Here is a 15432-nt window from a genome sequence, read left to right on the forward strand (position 1 = left end):
TTGATATTACAATTAATTGTGGAAGCTTTCTCTTACCCTGTTAAGCAGGACGTCCTCTACCTCAAATTGCCTCACAGATAGAGAAATGGAGAAATAATGTGCTGACTTGTACCTACTTTTGTTAATCTTCTGTACTGCCGTATGCTATTGTGCTTAAGAGGTGGCCCACTGTTATACTGGTATTCTTGGCCCAGTGGTTAGGTCACTCTTGGTCTGGCAATAATTTGGGGGGACATAGTAGAACTCAAAGAGGTTTTTTTCCCCTGAGTTTCATGCTCAGTCTTGGCCTCTCCATACTTGGGTGAACCTCCATCCAAATGGTACAGCTCTTTAGTTGCAGTGCAGATCCTTGCCTAGGCTGGAGGAGTTTTCCACAAAGTCATGCTCAAAAAGGGGGCTACAAGCTTGTGTTCTCTGGGTTACAACACTGTAGTTTAAATTTGCAGCTATTGTTTGTAATCTCATTCCTGGCCCTTTGTGCCTGTGTCAGGAGGAGCTTTCATCCTTAGCTACCTGCTCTGTGAAAACCAGACTTTCCCAGGAGAATCCAGGCTCTGTGTTAAGCCACAGTCATTAGTCTAGTCCTTTTTCCCTCATGGGGCCCTTTGTGACATTTCCGCCAATAGGTCTCTCATTGGGGATTATCCTGTTCATTAGAAGTTCTAATAAGATTAGTCACAGAAGAACAAGCTTTGAGGTCTCACTCCATTTGTTATCAGCAGACTCCTTTCTTAGGATGAGATCTTTCTTCTCAAGGACATAAGGAAGTATAACTATTTCAATGAAGTAAAAGAAAAAAAATCATCTATCAATGTGTACCTACTTGTCATTAACTTACACAACTAAGATGGAATATGCTAGTGATTCTTCCCCCAGCAAGAAGGTATTCCAAGGTAACTTCTGCTGTCTTCATTTAGACAGAACTGTCAGGCAACTTTCAAAGATCAGTTCCTTTTGTTAAAATTTCACCTAACCAGATATTCTCTTCTCAAAACAATTAGAATAAATAGTAGCTATTTTTAGATCACCTTCTATATGCTAATAGCTATGAGCTATTTTACATAAATTATCTTATTTAATCCATAAAACAATCTTGTATGATAAATATTATTTTATTGTTATTTTTGCCATTTTGAAGTTAAGAAAATGAGACTCAGAGAGATTAAGCAACTTGCTCAGAGTTACACAACTAGGATTTGAATGAAAGTCTGACTCAGAAGCCAGTGTTCTTTTCCAACTACACTTAACAAACGGGAAGACCATGCTGGAAAAACACACATCTGATAATATACACTTAAGAGTAATTGCATAATATACTTTTAGCTGGGTTAAATTAATTTATTCATCCGTTCTAGAAACATTGGAGATAAAGTGATGAGAAAGAGTTTCTGCCGTCTATCACATATAGTCTCGTTGGGGAAACAGCCACATATAAAGAGGAAGAACAGTGACAGAAATAGATGGGGTAATTGTGAGCAAAAAGAAGGATTACCTTGTTTGGGAACCCTATGCCCAACCTCACATATTCTTCAGGTCTTATTACCTGAGAGGTTCCTTACTCTGACTGTTTCTGTCAGATGGCTGTATGCTTTCATGTAGTTCTAACTTGTTTTCTACTTTGCCTCTCTAGTTTGGGAGTTTGTTTGCCATAGTTCTAATGATATTAGATTGGTTCTTGGAAGGTATATCACCATTTATGGCCATACTGCTACATCTAATTATTGAAGGTATATTTGCCTTAGAGGAAAAGTTGTAAGGACATGGTTATTTGGGTAAGGGCATAGAAGAAGAAGGCAAAGGGAGGGGTATAAAAAATGGCTCACCTGCCCTCCCCAAAAAGATCAAATTCAATATTTCTGAGGATTAGAACAGATTTCAGTATGTATGTTTGAGTAATGAGGGTGTCTGCCATCCATACTAATTATAGTCTGTAAGAAATAATATAATTTGTGTCTTAAAATATGATTAATGGGAATTACTTACCTTAAAAATATATTTCATTTATAACTTCTTAAGTTTTTACCTTCAGAATTTTAGCATTTTATATACAAACTACTGTGTTACCATTTCTGTTAATTGAAAAGCCACATAGATGATGATTTTCAGTCTAAATATTATTAACATGCTTAAAATTTCTGATATAAATAATATTCAGTGTGTGGTTCTATATGGAGTTTAAGACAATAATAAAATCTGATGAAAAAATAATTTGAAATTCAACCAAATCAATACATAGATCACATATATTTTAAAATTAGAGACAAAGTTGTTTTTCAAAAACAAACTAAATGTTTTCATATTTCCAGCTCTCTTGCTGGCACATTTTAGGATGACTGTATGTGAAATGCTATGTCTATTTTGGAGTTTGCTATCTCTCCATGGACTCTTTCTTAACCCAGTGTGCTGGCCTTAGCATTTCTTCTTCTTTTTTTGCTAATAGTCTTTCCACCCAAGTTAAATTATCCAGTCTTTGTCATCTGCCAGAAAAATTTGTCTTCAGGGAGAAAATGCTAGGGCTCTCTCCTTAAGTGCTGATGGTCCTGACACTGCTTCATGGAGCCATCTTCATCCTGTATTCAAATTGTTGCTGCTTTTCCTACTCATTCCCTTCCTATGCCTTGAGCAGTTAAAACTGATTTTGACTGTCTTGGCTTACCTATTGTGGGAAGCTTTCTTCTAAGTTATAGGTAGAAAATGATTAGGAAAAACAGGTATGTTAATGACCTTTTATGCCTTATAATTGTACATCCTCATAATAACAATTTTCAAGATGAGTGTCTATACAAGAGAGTGAAGAAACATACTGACCTTGTAGCCCATGACTTCAGATTCATTGGCTAATGGTCTGACTGGTTCCCAGCCCAGAGAAAGCTGAGACCCTTGCTGTTCCCACCTGAGATTACTGGGTGCTTGACTAGGGGCTGCAAAATAAAAAGTGAAAGTGAACAGGCAAGGAGTCTTAAATACATTTCTTCACTTAAATCTTTGTATTTCAATCTTTTCTTGTGTGTGGTAGTTTGCTGGCACCATAGGCTTCTTTCCAACTGGAGTCAGATAAGGAGGGTTTTTGCTCCATAGTGTCATTTTAATAGCTACTCTACTGAGCTTTTGAACCAGAATCCTTTTATCTTCCTTCCTGTGTCAAAATCGCTTGGCCTTATTTCACAGGAAGATAACCTTTTATCTACTGTGAATGCAAAATTTTCTGAGCTAGTTTTGGAATTCAGATCTAAGCTTTCAAGCAAGACTATGAATCAAAACTCCCCTTCAACTCTCCTTATTTTGTACCTCACAGGGCTCTCAGAAATGTTAAAAGATGTTTCCCTTTTGTCTGAAACAAACAAAAATCCCAGGTCACTTACGGGATTTCTTGGTGGTTGCACTCACTTCACTGCTAGGTGGCCCATATCCAGCTCCATTATAAGCCCTCACTGTGAAGTGATATAAAGTGTTTCCTTCTAATCCTGTCAGAATGACAGAGGATTCATTCCCTCTAGTTTTGACTGTTTCTGCGGCATCTTCTTGTTCCATGTCTTTCCGATAACCAACCTGTCAACAAATTATTAAATGACAGATTAATTTTGAAGTTTCTTCCATGCTTGTGATTGTTTAGTTTTCCTAAAGCCCTAAGAAATCACTCTTATATCATCCAATGAACAGGTACTACTAACAAGGCAAAATCAGTCTTAGTCACTGCCTGATTTGCATCTGTGTGCATCTTAGCAGTACTCAACAGAGCAACAAAAGGTGCTACCTTCTAGCCTGGTAGCATGAGTTGCTTGGAAAAGAGCCCAAAACACATCCTGACATTAAGGAAGAATCATTCAAAGAAATTGAAGAAATGCTCTTCTCTTATAGGTTATCAGAAACTTTTACCTTCAAAGCTATGGAGCTTTGAATGAATTATTTGAGAAAGAGACATGAACAATATTTCCTTCTGGGCTCCACATGAAGGGAGAGTCATATAAGCTGTATGAGTTTAATAGAGAAGAGGTGACAGAGAACATTCATGACACCTGGGAGTAGATACCTATCACACTGCTAGGATATGGGAGGGAGGCAGAAATGAACTTTTCCGTCAAAGCACAATTTATGCATTGAGATGATCTTTCCTGATTATAAGTTCATGGTGATGCTCTCATACCAAACTTGAACCCTTTGTGAGTTTAAGTAACTTTTTGTGTAACAATATTTAAGTGGATAAAAGAGTAGTTTTTATTCCTCTACTTACTTACTGTGGTAAAAGTAATGGGAACAGTAGCCCCCCCAACCCCCATTAATTACCGTGGTGAAAGAAGTGGATCACTGTACCCATTTCATCCTCCTTCAAGTGCTTTGTCTACTGTAGAGGCTGAGAAGCCAAACACCATATTTTCCAGAGGCTTTCAACTAAGGTTGCTACTACACAGTATAGGCAGTGAGGGGTTTTTATTTATTTGAAATATTCTGGAGTATGCCTAAGACTGCCATTTCCAGCTATAGCCAGAGGAAGTCATTATAGGCTCTTGTGTCTCAGAAAAAAAAACAAAACAAAACATTTGAGTCACCGCATCACCTCAACCAGCCTAGGTGCTAGCTGAAGGCAAAGGGAGTAAGAAATGGGTAGAGGAGGAAGGAAGTTAAAAATTGTAACTGCAACTTTATGAAATGAAGACTATAATAGCAATACTTGCTTCCAGGTACAGTTTTGTGTATACATATTAATGACTTGGGCCCCTTCCTTTTTCTGATATTTTATAGAGTGTCATAAGTAGGTAACTTTCTAATGTAGTTCATTAGAGGAAGAATAAACTTTCACCCTGAGATGGACAGATTTACTGATGGAACTTTCTCTGACTTTCCTGCTTAGGGAAAGCGTCAGTACATTTTCATTTGTAAAAGTGATATTTGTACCATATCAGTATGGAACATGGTTGTTGCTTATTGTTGCTTATGAGGGTTGTTGAGTGGGGAAAAGGAAGTGTATGTATGTTGAGTAACCAAAGGCATATGGTACATTAGTGTTCAACACCCATTTCACTCTCATTCCAGTTATCTCCCTGTACTGAAGAGGATGGAGAGCTAAAAATCTTATTTCTAAAGGTTCCTTTGCAGTTAGGACTCAATGTGTTGTAGCTTCAGCCGGTCAGATGAATATGCCTGAGATTTGAAAGTAAAAGTGAGATGGAGATTGAACTTCTGCTTCTGCATTTCTGCTGGTAAGCGCATTAATGGAGTCATTATTTTTCCTTCCCTCCTGGCCCCCCAAGGCAGCATTAGTAAGTGACTCATTGTCTAAACATTAGCTTTATGAGAGTCGAGAATCAGGGCACGGGACATCCATTTTGTTGGTGCAAATCGTAGTTTGCATGGTGGGATTCTGGAACTGGCAACAACAGTGTAGGTCTACAGATCACAGCAGCTTCCTGAATGTGGCACCATCCTGATTATAGTGGCTTCTTTAACCATAGCAATGGAGTATGCTTCTGGGCCTGGTGGCTTAGAAGACATCTTCCTTTGTGTTGGTTCTATAGTTTGACTTTAAGAGTCATTCTTGATCTTTCAGGTCACCCTGAAGTCTGTTAATTTACACTGATAATTTTGTAAAACATTTAATAACAATAATATTTCTTACTTAAACTATTTAGAGTAATTTAGTTCTTTGTGACTAACCCCTATCTGATACATCTACACAAATCTCATATATCTTTGTATATATCTATCTCTTTATTTTCTTTAAAGGCTAAAAAGGTAATTCCTATTTCTCATCTCTGTCTCTTCACAGATTTGAACTGGTATACAGCTGAGTGATTGAATTTCAAATATCTGTTTGATTAAGCTGGAATCCTCTAAAATCCTAACTTTTATATGATGAGCTTAACTTGCTTCATCTTTGAGAATATTTTAAGTGAATAAATCTAAGTTATTTTCAAACTACAAAATTGGCTGAGATGTCATTAGATGAACAAACACATATCTTTCCTTTCCAGTGATATATCTGATTCCCACTTCTCTGTTTTAATTTTCTTTAATTGGTTAGATTATTTTAAATTAATTAAATATATGTATTTGAGGGAAACAAGTATGATTAAATTCAATAAATTTTGATGCAGATTTGATACAGATTTCACTATAAATTTTGACTTTTAAATATTGAATGTTTAATGTTCTGATTAATCACCATAAAATTAAACATCCTGGTAAAAGATAAAATGTTTCTTAAGTAACTGCTTGTGAAAAAGAAAACAAAAACAAAACCAAATTCCAACTGAAATCTACACAGTGTATTCTGAAGTATGCTTCAGGTAAAAAATGTTCTTGTTAAAAAGAAAACAACTTTAACTGAGGGTACTCATTTAAAATAAAGCATATCAGGGGTGGGTGGGTGGGGGCGACGGGTGAAATATGTGAAGGGATTAAGAGTACACTTATGATGAGCACTGAGTAATGATATATAGAATTGCTGAATCACTATATTGTACACCTAAAACTAATATAACACTGTATGTTAACTATACTGGAATTAAAATAAAAAGCTTTAATTAAAAAATCAATAAAAAAATAAAACCTACAGAGAAATCTAAAAAAAAATCCACCCACTCTCTTTCTAGCATGTTTAAAAAAAAAAAAAAGAACAAGAGTTGTTACTTTCACAGTGAAATAATTATTTGCCCCCCACCTTTTTTTTATGGGAGAAAGGGTAAAACAAAAACAAAAATATTTGGAATTTAACATTATGCTTCTTTCATGATTCTTAAATTAAATTAATATGGTATTCACAAGTCACACACACCTTCTAAAGTTGAGACTTCATTCATTTTTTTCCCCCATGATTCAATTTCCATCCTGATGATATATTTCATCAAAGCATACACTTTGAACTCTATATGAGATCACTTGAAATTAGGTTAAAAATGTTTAAAAAGATATAACTATCTAAAACTGGAAGCATAGATAACCTACTATTTTATCAACTTCAGATAATTGTCTTTTGTATGTGTCTGTGTATTTCTTCCTATATTTTCATTACATATATTTAATATAACTATGTACCTATAATTTTATGTCCTACTTTTATTCTCTAACAATAAGTATTTTCTCATTTTTCCAAGTAATAGTCTATCATATGTCTGTATACCAAATATTATTTAACCAGTGTTCTATTGCTCTATTCGGGTAGCTTCCAACTAATGTTTTTTAAATTAAAATGTTGCTATGAATATCTTCATCTGTATTGTTTTCTACATATTGGATTAATTCCCCAGGGTAGAATCCCACACAGGAGATTATGGGGTCTAAAGTAATGAAAATTGTTACGCTTTTTGATACAAAAAATGTCACACTGGTTTTCAAATAGTTTGCACAAATTTTCATTTCCAAATAAAGTTTATGAATCTAAGATATACCATACTATTGCAAACTCTAGGTAGATCATGGGTTTGGAGCCAGAAGGTCTATATTTGAAACTTACTTTTTTTATCTGTAAGCTATATATAACGGGACAAGTTACTTGACCACTGAGTTTCTATACCCTTTTTATAAAACAGGCAAAATACTACTTACCTCAATTTCATGAATCATTTTTAAACTGCTCCCCTATTGTCACTAAACTACTTGAACTATTTTTTCTTGATGTTTTAATATTTCTGGTTTTTCTTATTTGTAAGTCTGTTAGTATCCTGTTTTTGATATCCTTCATATTATTTTGATTGTCCAATTTCATCTCTTAAAAACTCTATTTAAAATTATAATAACATGTGATGTCATTAGTGGCAGACAGGAAACATGACTTCTGAGTCAGCCAATACCTGTAAGAGTATAGATTTGAACCTAAATTTACAGGATAGCTCTTTTTGGTAAATAGCCATTTTTTTTATCCAAAGTTGACTCTCCAGGATAATTACAATTTTAACTATGCAGATAGTACAGTTGATTTTCTGGGGTGATGGTCCTAAGATATACATGTCACACACAACCCAGTTCTTTTACATGAAGTTGCAGGATCTAAAATCTAAATCCATGATTTTTGCCATTTGTAGTAGATGGTTACTGGATGAGTTGTGAACTTCCCCTATTTCTCAGTTTTCATACAGTTATATATATAATATATATATATTATATATATAACTATTTATAAATATATATTTGAAAATATATATAATATATATACATATATTATATATATAATCAGTGAATTATATATATATATATATAATTAATGAAGGAGTCTCCCTAATATTTTATCTTCTCCTGATTTTTGCTACCTGTTAGATTTTAAAAACACAACTTTTTTTCTTAGTTCTTGCAGTCACTTATTTCTATTTAATTGTACTTAGTGATCACTGCTCATTCAATATTGTACTCCTTGAATTTAATAAAAACAGCTCCATTTTCTGTTGTTATTTAATGCTGCAAAAGAGTGATTGATTTTTTGCATCTTTGAAAGTAACTTATTCTTTCTTCTAGGGAGCTTAGAGGTTTTTTGTTTTTAAAATCTAAATGCATATTGAAATGTAAATATTTTATCAGGGCTTGAATTCTTAAAAATTATTAATTGAATTATTCATTCAAAAAATTTTTTGAATATATATTATTTATCAAGAACTATGCCTGCAGGCAACTGGGGACTAATGGTGAGTCAAAAAAGACATAGCATAGGCCAGAACGCAGAGGAATTTCAGAGCAGTGACACTATTCTGTAGAGTACTATAGTGGTGAATATATGTCATTATACATTTGTCAAAACCCTTAGAGACGTCCAATGCCAAGAATGAACCCTAATTTAAACTCTGGACTGTGAGTAGTGATGATGTGTCAATGTAGGTTCATCGATTATAACAAATGTACCACTCTGATGGGGTGTGTTGATAGTGGGGGAGGTGGTAAGTGTAGGGACAGGGGTTTGTGGGAATTCTCTTTATTTTCTGCTAAAATTTGCTGTAGACCTAAAACTGCTTATTTTTTAAAGTTTTATTAATTGAAAAAATAATAACCAAAATAGTTATTGAATGAATAACCACACAAACATAAAATTGTGATTCTGACAAGCTACTTATTGCTAGAGATCTACAATTTGGGATAGGTCTCAGTGGAGAGAGGCTGGCCAAGGAAGGCTTCACTAAGAGAGGTAGTTGAGCACTGGCAGAAGGGAGACTAGGAGCTAAGCAGGCAAAGAGGGAGGGAAGGCAGAGAAATAGTGTGTGCAGTCTGGAGAGAAGAATGATGTATATGCAGGCCTGAAAAAAGTCCAGTTAGGCTGATGTGGAAATTGATGGTGAATACGGCTTATCCTACAGACAAAGGATGGAGCTAGATCTTATAGTTGTCTGTGTTAAGGAGTTAGGAACAATTATAACACATTGAAGGATTTTAAGCAGGGGTGGGAGTGGGAGTGTACATTTGTTTTTTGAAAAGATACACTGATCTGTCCAAAGTTTTTTTTGTTTTTTTAAAGTACATAAATCAGATCACTCCCTTGCTAAAAATCTTCCATACTGCACTTAGAATAAATTCCAAACTCCTCATCATGGTTTCTAAGGCCCTACTTAATATGGTCTCTGTGTCCTTCTCCAACCTCATTTTACATCCTACCTCACTTTCTTGCCACCTTCCAGAAAAATGGGTCTCAGACATTCACTCACATTCATAATGGAATATCTAGTGCCATCTCTCTGGAAGCTCTTTTCATAGCTCTTTTTCTCTAAATGTCTATCTCCTTTGGTTTGGTTTATCTGAGAAGCCTCCCTTGACCACTTCTCTAAAGAAACCATCTCTCTTTTATGTCATTCTGAGTTTTGTTACAATCACCTGTAATTATGAAATTATATGAAGCTATCCTAATTTATCTGTTTGTTTACATAATGCACCAAGGTGGCAACGGTTGCAATATGGGGATGAGATTGGAAAGAAGCTAGAGTAGATATAGGAGAGTAGTTGGAAGGCATTGAGAGTCTGGCTAAGAAATGAGGATAGCCTGAACTAAGGTTATAGTGGTGGACGTAGGGACACGTATGGGGTCAAGCAATATTTAGAAGTTAAAATCAACAGACTGGTGATAGATTAGTTATGGGCATGCCAAAGAAGGTGTTGTTAAGACTTTAATGTTTCCTGAAACTCTGTGGTATATATTTTGGTTACTTTGATTTTGGACTGCTTGTTTATGTTGGATTTTTTTCTTTGTTGTTATTACTGCTTTTGCTCCTTATATTTGGTCTTCTGACAGGTTATTTATTGTTTATAGACCAAATTTCCTATGTCCTTCATGTCTACTATCTTCTCTCTCACCTTAAAATTTCCTTATTCATTAACTTTATATTCTGGGATTACTTCTCAAGTTTGTACTCTGAAGCACTGGTTTAAATATTTAGTAGTATCAAATTTGCATTTTATTGCTTCTAATGAATATTTTATTTTAGTTACTTTGGGTTTTTTTTAGTGCATTCTCTTCATATTTTGGATCTGTCTTTAAATATAGAAGAAATACTCTCCTTTTTCTCATCGGTATCTAGACTCATAGGTTTAAATTTTTTCTTCTGTTTTACAAGAAAACCTCTTATAGGGAAAAGAATTCATACTGAGACTTACCATTTGTTTTCTTCTTTCAGGGAGGTTTATTCTATTTAATCATCCTTGAATTTTACCTAACTGATCTTTAATGGTGTTCTAAAAAAGAATTAAGGTTTATTTGAATGGGAAGACATCCATCTCTAAACTGTATATTACAGACCAGTGGCCTATGCTGTGCAGATAGATGCTAGATTATTGTTGTTAGTACAAGGCACCACTTGTATTCTCCAAGCAACACAAAGAAATCTACCCAGGCCTGATCTGAGAGACAGAGCTTCATGTGTGTGACTGTAGTTTGTTTCACTGAAGAAAAAGATAAAGGGGAAGGAGTCCAGAGGCTATTTCATTGCTTGCTTGAACCTAGGAAATGGGATTTTGAGGCAGGGTCATTGCACAAAGATGAAAGTAAAGAAAAACCTAGAAAATGCTGCTAATAATTTTGTTTCATACCTCTCATTGCAATTGCAATAAGGATTTTCTCTTTTCTTATGGTTTCATGGTTACTTTAAGAGAAATCAAGAAAAGCTAGTTTTATGTGCTTCCATTCAATTCATTGCCATTCTTAAATTCCCAAAAGTTGTAACTGATATAAACTGAGAGTTAGGAAGTAGATATTTCACTTCTAGCCTGCTTCTCTAGTAATTCCTCACCTTCAGATAAACTTTGAAATGCTATGACATTTTCTCTAATAATGCTTAAATTGTCTTTTACATTCCTTTTTTTTTTCTCACGTAACACCTAATTTTAGCCACATCCTTCTACTGAGAGCTTCAAAATCTTATATATGAGGGACACACTTCCCATGGAAGATGAATTTGTTTCAGTCAAGAATGTCTTCGCTTGGGGTGCCTGGGTGGCTCAGTCGTTAAGTGTCTGCCTTCAGCTCAGGTCATGATCCCAGGGTGCTGGGATCGAGCCCCGCATCAGACTCCCTGCTTGGCAGGAAGCCTGCTTCTCCCTCTCCTACTCCTCCTACTTGTGTTCCCTCTCTCACTGTGTCTCTCTCTGTGAAATAAATAAATAAAAAATCTTAAAAAAAAAAAAGAATGTCTTTCCTTGCCTGAATTTAGTTGATCTTCAGCTTCCTAATCTCCTGAGTTTAGTACTAGGTATAGTTATTAAATTGGCTATTTGCAATCAATGTTCTGAGATACGCTGGCAGTTGGTATTATTAGACTGCAGACATATTAGTTGTTTTGTACCCAACAGCAATTTTACTATAAAGAATGCAATTCAATGAATCAAATAAGATAAATAAACAATGCTTAGTTTAACTTTTGAATATTTATGAGGCAGTTCAACAGTGATTAGAGGATATGAGGTGAGGAGGTATAAAATGCAGCAAGACCATAACAATGGATGTAATTTACTGAATAAATCTGTATTTTTCCTAGAAGCTGTCACTACTATCTAAAGAAATATACTAAAGAAGATTGGCTATAAATATAATTGAATTTGTTCTTAATGCATGTAGTTCAGTGCAGGTCTTTTACAAATATTTGTTCCTTTCCCTTCTTTACTCAAATGTAAAATACAGCATGTTGAATAAAGAAAATTTGGGGAATATTTTATTATAACTAATGTGCTTAAATGTGTTTGTGAGATGAGCTGTAAATATAAGTCTCTTAATACAAACTAATTAAATGAAAGAATGAAAGTTTTTATATGAAAGTTAATACTTTTAGGTTGAAGAACATTAATCTTTAAAAAATTAGTATGTATTTTACCACATATAAGGTGCTAGGAATGCAGAGTTTGGAGACGTATAGTTTTAAAGTATGCATTAGAAGAGACAAAAAGCCAAAATTCAGTGATATGTCCATCTTAAGGAGCTTGAAAAAGAACAGTACATTGTAAACCTAAATAAACTAGAAAAAAGAGTATGATATAGATAAGAGCAATACTTAATGAACTGAAAATAAATACAGATAAAGAAAATGAATAAAGCCAAAGTTAATTCTTTGAAAAGATCAAAAAAATTTGTAAATCTCTTTTGATCAGGAGTGATCAGAGAAAGTGAAAAGGAGAGAGTAGAGGATATACAAATTATTGGTAGAAACTAACACCACAGATCTTAGAGAGAGATATTAAAGACAATGATAGAAATAAATGGTGGCTAAGAAAAGTGATCATGTAAATCCTGCCCTAGATGAGAACTGAAAAATCTTGGCAAGCATCCAAAAGCAGACAGCCCCTAGTGGAGAGTTTACTCTGGAAACCTGAAACTGCAACAGGTAAGTTATAGCTTTTTTGTTTGAAAATATGACTATGGTGCCAGAATATGACCGCAGCCTTACCAGCTGGAGAAACAAAGGATGGAGTTGAATGTAAGGGAACTGCAAAAACAGTAAGACTGAAAATCCCAGTATAAACACTGCTCAACTTCTTGGCTAAAAGATAAACTCTGCTTGCTCAGGGAGAATAATTAGGAGAGTGGGTATAAATGTAGGCAGCAACCAAGAAAATCTACCCAAAAACAGCTGCATTGGGTGGGATTTTTGAGTTTGCTGTTGTTTAAACTGAGTGCATTTTTCAACATGAATGTCCTCAGGAAGCAGAAAAGTGGCAATTTTTAAAAGCATATATTTTAGAGATTTATTATAAAAAGTGTTGTGTGAAATAATGTAATTGCTGAGATTTGCTTCAAAATAATATAGAAGAATTGATTAAAGGGCATTGCATGTAAATGTTAATCATTTGTTCATAGTGGTTGAAGATGAGTGTTGAGTACATAGAAATTTACTATATTTCCCTGTTTATTTCACATATTTTTCATGTTACAAAGTTAAAGAAAAGAAATATAATTTAAAAATAAAGATCACAGTTACAATCGAATCAAAACAATAAAACAGGCATTAATCTAAGAAAAGATTTGTAAGACCTATATTGATAAAGATCAAAGAAAACCTAAAGAAAAAACAGAGATATACAATAATCATTGATAGTTCTTCCAAAATTGTCTATATAGGCAGCTCTATTCATAACAGACCCAAACTGGAAACAACCCTAATTTCCATCAGTGAGAGAATGATAAATAAATTGTGGTATAATCTACAATATAGTTTGGGAGAAAGCATGTAACAATACAAATAAATCTTACTAATATCATGTTGAGTAAAAAATGCAAGACATAAAAGGCTCCATATAATCCCCAAAACTATGAAAACGAATCAGAATGCAGGATACAGGTTTTTGGGAGGGTATGAATAAGGATAGTGACTGTAGTAAACACAAGGTAGGTCTCTAGTTTGTTTTCTTTTTGTGCTCCTATTTTTTTTATTTTATTATGTTATGTTAATCACCATACATTACATCATTAGTTTTTGATGTAGTGTTCCCTGATTCATTGTTTGTGTATAACACCCAGTACTCCATTCAGTATGTGCCCTCTTTAATACCCATCACCAGTCTAACCCATCCCCCCACCCCCTCCCCCTCCCCTCTAGAATGCTCAGTTTGTTTCTCAGAGTCCATAGTCTCTCATGGTTTGTCTCCCCCTCTGATATCTCCCCCTTCATTTTTCCCTTCCTGCTATCTTCTTTTTTTCTTTAACATATAATATATTATTTATTTCAGAGGTATCAGGGAAATCCAAATCAAAACCTCAATGAGATACCACCTCACACCAGTCAGAATGGCTAAAATTAACAAGTCAGGAAATGACAGATGTTGGCGGGGATGTGGAGAAAGGGAAACCCTCCTACACTGTTGGTGGGAATGCAAGCTGGTGCAGCCATTCTGGAAAACAGTATGGAGGTTCCTCAAAAAGTTGAAAATAAAGCTACCCTCTGACCCAGCAATTGCACTACTGGGTATTTACCCCAAAGATACAAATGTAGTGCTCCAAAGGGGTATGTGCACTCCAATGTCTATAGCAGCAATGTCCATCATAGCCAAACTATGGAAAGAGCCAAGATGTCCATCGACAGATGAATGGATAAAGAAGAAGTGGTATATATATACAATGGAGTATTATGCAGCCATCAAAAGGAATGAAATCTTGCCATTTGCAACGATGTGGATGGAACTGGAGGGTATTATGCTGAGCAAAATAAGTCAATCAGAGAAAGACATGTATCATATGACCTCACTGATGTGAGGAGTTCTTAATCTCAGGAAACAAACTAAGGGTTGCTGGAGTGGTGGGGGGTGGGAGGGATGGGGTGGCTGGGTGATAGACATTGGGGAAGGTATGTGCTATGGTGAGTGCTGCGAATTGTGTGAGACTGTTGAATCACAGACCTGTTTCTAGTTTTTAGTAATGTTTTGTTTCATGACCTGAACTATAGTTACACAGGTATGTTTACTTAGTGGTAACTCATTGAACTGTACATTTATTATTTGTGCTCTTTCCTATATGCAGATTTAAAAAATTGCCCTTTTGAAATAAAGTGTCAGTCATTTAGTAATTAGCAGTCAATTAGTAATAAGTATTTTTATAATGCTATGTCTTTTGTAAAGCTTCCTTTTGTATGTGTGTGTTCAAGCACTTTATAACATTTCTCAATTTCATAGTCTGGTAAGCAAAACCATGGCTGAATCTATCTGTTCAACACTCATTGAGTTAGTACCTCGAGATCACAGGTACATTGTCAGGTGTTAAGATAAAACCCACTGCTCAAAAGAAAGAAGAATATGTTGCAATTTGGTAATTCTCAAATGGGTCATTGTAAGAGAATGTCAACAAAAATGTTCCAAGTATTTGTTAAGTTAAATGGGTTGATGTCTACATTTGTGGTTTCATTGTTCGTATGCATATTTTGTGTGTACAAATGTCTGGTATGTAATAGAGAGTGAGACTGTGGATGGATGGATGATGAGCTCAGGATGGGTGGATTTAGGAATGAGAAAACTCCTGTTTATAGGTGCTATAGTGAATTCAGATTT

General features: G+C 34.8%; 1 protein-coding gene across 1 annotated transcript in view; it reads right to left on the bottom strand.

Moving 5' to 3' along the window:
• CNTN5 (contactin 5) overlaps positions 1-15432 on the bottom strand; it is a 1102248-nt gene that overhangs the window by 10791 nt on the left and 1076025 nt on the right. The window contains exons 24-25 of the mRNA XM_073904019.1: positions 3363-3549; positions 2809-2921 (exon numbers count right to left, since the gene is read on the bottom strand). Coding sequence (XP_073760120.1) covers positions 2809-2921; positions 3363-3549 — 300 coding nt within the window. The remainder of the gene's footprint in view (positions 1-2808; positions 2922-3362; positions 3550-15432) is intronic.

This window comes from Callorhinus ursinus, unplaced genomic scaffold (assembly GCF_003265705.2).
Source record: "Callorhinus ursinus isolate GAN/ISIS: 27379988/994484 unplaced genomic scaffold, GSC_fseal_2.0 scaffold19, whole genome shotgun sequence".
In the NCBI taxonomy this organism is placed as follows: domain Eukaryota; kingdom Metazoa; phylum Chordata; class Mammalia; order Carnivora; family Otariidae; genus Callorhinus; species Callorhinus ursinus.